The following is a 3494-nucleotide window of genomic DNA, read 5'->3' as shown; positions in this document are numbered from 1 at the left end:
CCCTCACCCCAGGAGGGAGCGAGCCCCGGCCCCGCCCTGGCCCCGCCCCGCCCGCTCTCAGCGCCCTCCGGGCTGCACCTGGTCCGGCCCCTCTGCTGCTCACACCGCGACAACTGCGCACTGGCAAGGCTGCGCCCTCCCCGTCTCCCACTACCAAGGCTGCCCAAGGAGCGGTTACAGCGCCTGCAGAACCCACGCGGACAGAGCGTTCTAGGTATCATTCAAGAAGAGGAAAAGCAGGATGAAATCCAACATTTTAATTTCGATATAAATTATGTAAATATTTTCCAAAAAGTAAAATATTCTACCGTACAACATATAAAAATGGTATCTGAGGAGCTGGAGACAATACTCTGAAAATAAGGCACAACGTTTATTTACACTCATAATTGCATCCTATTTTATAAATCGTATTTACATCATAAATTTTTGTATTCTGGGTTATTCGTTCACATTTTCTGCTATTTGGCATAATGTTCAAACATACTTCACACGCACTGACCTCCTTGTTCTCCCTAAAGCACTGACAAGCCTAAATATTAGGGGGAAACAGAGCATGCTTTTAGGCTTGAACTTTTGTTTACTTCAATATGACCACGATTCAGTTGCTTGTGATAAAGTGTAAAGAATTATAAAAACGTAATTCTCCAGAAAAGTATATTAATTCTGTATAAGTACCACTGAGTACAACTAACTGAGTGTTGAGTAGCTATCTGATTGGCAGGTGGCTCCTATGTCCCATCACTGTCCCATTCCTCTATTATAATGTTGTCTTCTTCCATATCAGCTTTCCAGGAAGAGGGCCAAAGCTGGCTGGCAGGCAGGTCACTCCCGCTGTTCTGACTCAAAGGAATTGACCAGGTTTCCTCTTCTGCAGTGTGAGCAGCTTCAGCAGGCACTTCCTCTGCTGGATGTCCTCCACTGAGGTGTGCTTCATCTCCATTGTCGTGGTCCATCAATCCATGCTCCCTATCAGTTAAGGCCTCCATTTTCAATCTGTGGGATTCACAGGGCAGATAGTAATAAGAATAGGGGATATCCTTAAGTTACATCATGAGTATGATTATGATGAAGCTACTCTCTAGTCTGATTCAGCTTAATTGCACTGTTCAGCTAGCAAGATTAGTTTAACTATGTAAAAAACACTACAAGGTAAATGACCAACAATGAATAAAACCTTAAAGCTTGAAATATAAAAAGGATTAATGGGGACTGGGAAGGTGGCCCAGTGGTAGAGTGCTTGCCTTACATGCATGAGGCCCCAACATTTTAATTTTAATATAAATTATGTAAATATTTTCCAAAAAGTAAAATATTCTACTTTACAACATATAAAAATGGTATCTGAGGATACCTCAGCACCACATAAGCAGAAAAAGCTGGAAGTGGCACTGTGGCTCAAGTGGTAGAGCGCTAACCTTCAGCTGAAGAGCTGAAGAACAGTGCCCAGGCCCAGAGTTCAACCGACCAAAAAAAAAAAAAAAAAAGATTAATGTCTTTGATAGAGTTCTTACAGATTAAAAAGGAAAAAAAAAACAGAGCCTACAAAATACTAAATTGTTTAACCTCATTTGTAACTTTAAAGGTGGAAAATAATATACTTCTATTGTTATCTTACAAACTAGTGCAGATACTTTCAAAGTAATAAAACCCAGTCTGTTGTTAGCAAGGTTAAAAGAAAAAGAACATACTAACATAATGTAAGTGTATAAAACTGGCAAAATGTTCTTGGAAGCAATGTGGCTATATAGAGCAAAATTCTCTAAAAGGAATCCACTTTTAGAGGCAACACTTTCCTTTCTAGGACTTCCTCCTAGTAAAGATCTGACCGCTGGTACATCACCCTTATAGTAACATTAAAAACATTTTGATATTCACAGTAGTTTATGTACAAGGCTGAAAAGAAGCTAAAGGCACCAGAAATTAGGTGTAAGCTTAATTACAGGAAATTATATACCTATTAAGTTAAACACTATTTAAACACTGATACTAAATTTTATGAATATGAACTAGCGATGTTAAATAGTCAACAAAAATTAAAGATAACAGTACTAGTTATTGTAATAGGAAATATGGAGAAATCTCTACTCCCAAATCACATAAAAAAAGCTGAACTAGTAATTATATGAAGATTCCCATTCATTTACTCCTCATCTCAGAAATAATTGTAGAGTAATTAAATGGAGTAATTAAACGGAGCCGGGGACAAAATTCAGAGCCTATCACCAGCTCTACTTTTTTTTAATTTTTAAAATTTTTTTGAATTTGACCTCACAATTTTATTGTCTTATAACAAAAGTTGGAGCTTAGAACTGGATCACTTGCCCCTTTCTCTTTTTATCTCCACCCAGTTCAAAATGTTTGCATCTCTATTTAATAGCTAGCATTCTCTTAGATCTACAGCTGGGCTCAACACATTCAAGTCTCAGCACAATCTTCTTTGTAGTTTCAGCTTTTTTCCAGAAAATTGGCTTAGTCTGACTGCCATAGCCACTCTGCTTCCTGTCATAACGACGCTTTCCCTGGTCTTACAGAAAATCCTTGCCCTTCTTGTACTGTGTTACTTTGTGAGGTTGGTGCTTGCCACACTTCCAGAAATTTTGGTGGGTTTTAGGAACATTAACCATGATGGCAGGAAGCCTGCAGTGGCTCCAAAAAAAGCAAAAAAAAAAAAAAAAGCTCTATTTTTGTTTTATTGAGACAAGGTCTCACTACATAGTCCAGGATGGACTGGAACTCTCCATCCTCTTGCTGACTTCAAGTGCTGGGATTATATATCAGTGTTAGGATTACACTCATGAGCCTCCACACCTCCTTGCCCAGGCTGATCCTTTTATTTTAACATTACAATCTTGAGGCGGGAAGTAGCCAGCAAGAGAACTGGTCTTCTGATTCAGAGATATATGAAGAAAAAGGCAAAGTTTATAAAGGGTCTGCTCACATCCCAGTGCTGTAGTCAAATCAGATAGATATAGCTGATGGATGGCCCACAAGTCAGGTAGGATGCTTTACGATCCATCTCTAATAGGCAGGAGGCGCTGAGCAGGAGGTGCTGCAGTAGCTACAACCTCATGAAGAAGAAGAAATTAGCACCACAAAGTCTTTACAGACTGGATGAGGTAGGAGGAAGAAAAGAGCTCAGACAGCAAGAAATTTCTTCTTGGGAAAGGAACAGGAGAAAAGATAGCAGGGCTATATAAAAGGTGTCACTTCTAACAATTACCTTTGCCCCTTTTCAGTTAGTAAGTACTCTTTTTGTTTTTTTGGTCCTGGGTTTGAACTCTGGGCCTGAGTGCTTTCCGGGAGCTTTGTTTTACTCAAGGCTAGTGCTCTAGCATTTGAACCATAACTCCACTTCTGGCTTTTTCTGAGTTTATTGGAGATAAGAGTTTCAAGACCTTTCTTGTCCTGATGACTCTGATCCTCAGATCTCAGCTCCTGAGAAGCTAAGATTACAGATGGGAGCCACCATCTACACACACACACACACCCAC

At 39.9% G+C, this 3494-nt stretch overlaps 1 protein-coding gene and 1 pseudogene across 1 annotated transcript in view; both read right to left on the bottom strand.

Moving 5' to 3' along the window:
* Positions 1 to 242: 242 nt before the first annotated feature.
* The window catches only part of Rad17 (RAD17 checkpoint clamp loader component), a 24272-nt gene continuing 21020 nt past the window's right edge, over positions 243 to 3494 (bottom strand). Inside the window, exon 13 of the mRNA XM_013015889.1 lies at positions 243 to 996. Within this exon, the coding sequence (XP_012871343.1) occupies positions 732 to 996 (265 nt within the window). The 3' untranslated portion in view covers positions 243 to 731. The remainder of the gene's footprint in view (positions 997 to 3494) is intronic.
* Positions 2244 to 2627, bottom strand: LOC105985375 (annotated as a pseudogene).

This window comes from Dipodomys ordii, unplaced genomic scaffold (genome assembly GCF_000151885.1).
Source record: "Dipodomys ordii isolate 6190 unplaced genomic scaffold, Dord_2.0 Scaffold28, whole genome shotgun sequence".
Taxonomy (NCBI): Eukaryota; Metazoa; Chordata; class Mammalia; order Rodentia; family Heteromyidae; genus Dipodomys; species Dipodomys ordii.
Note: the sequence above shows the minus strand (reverse complement) of the source record. Positions and strands in the feature narration are given on the sequence as shown.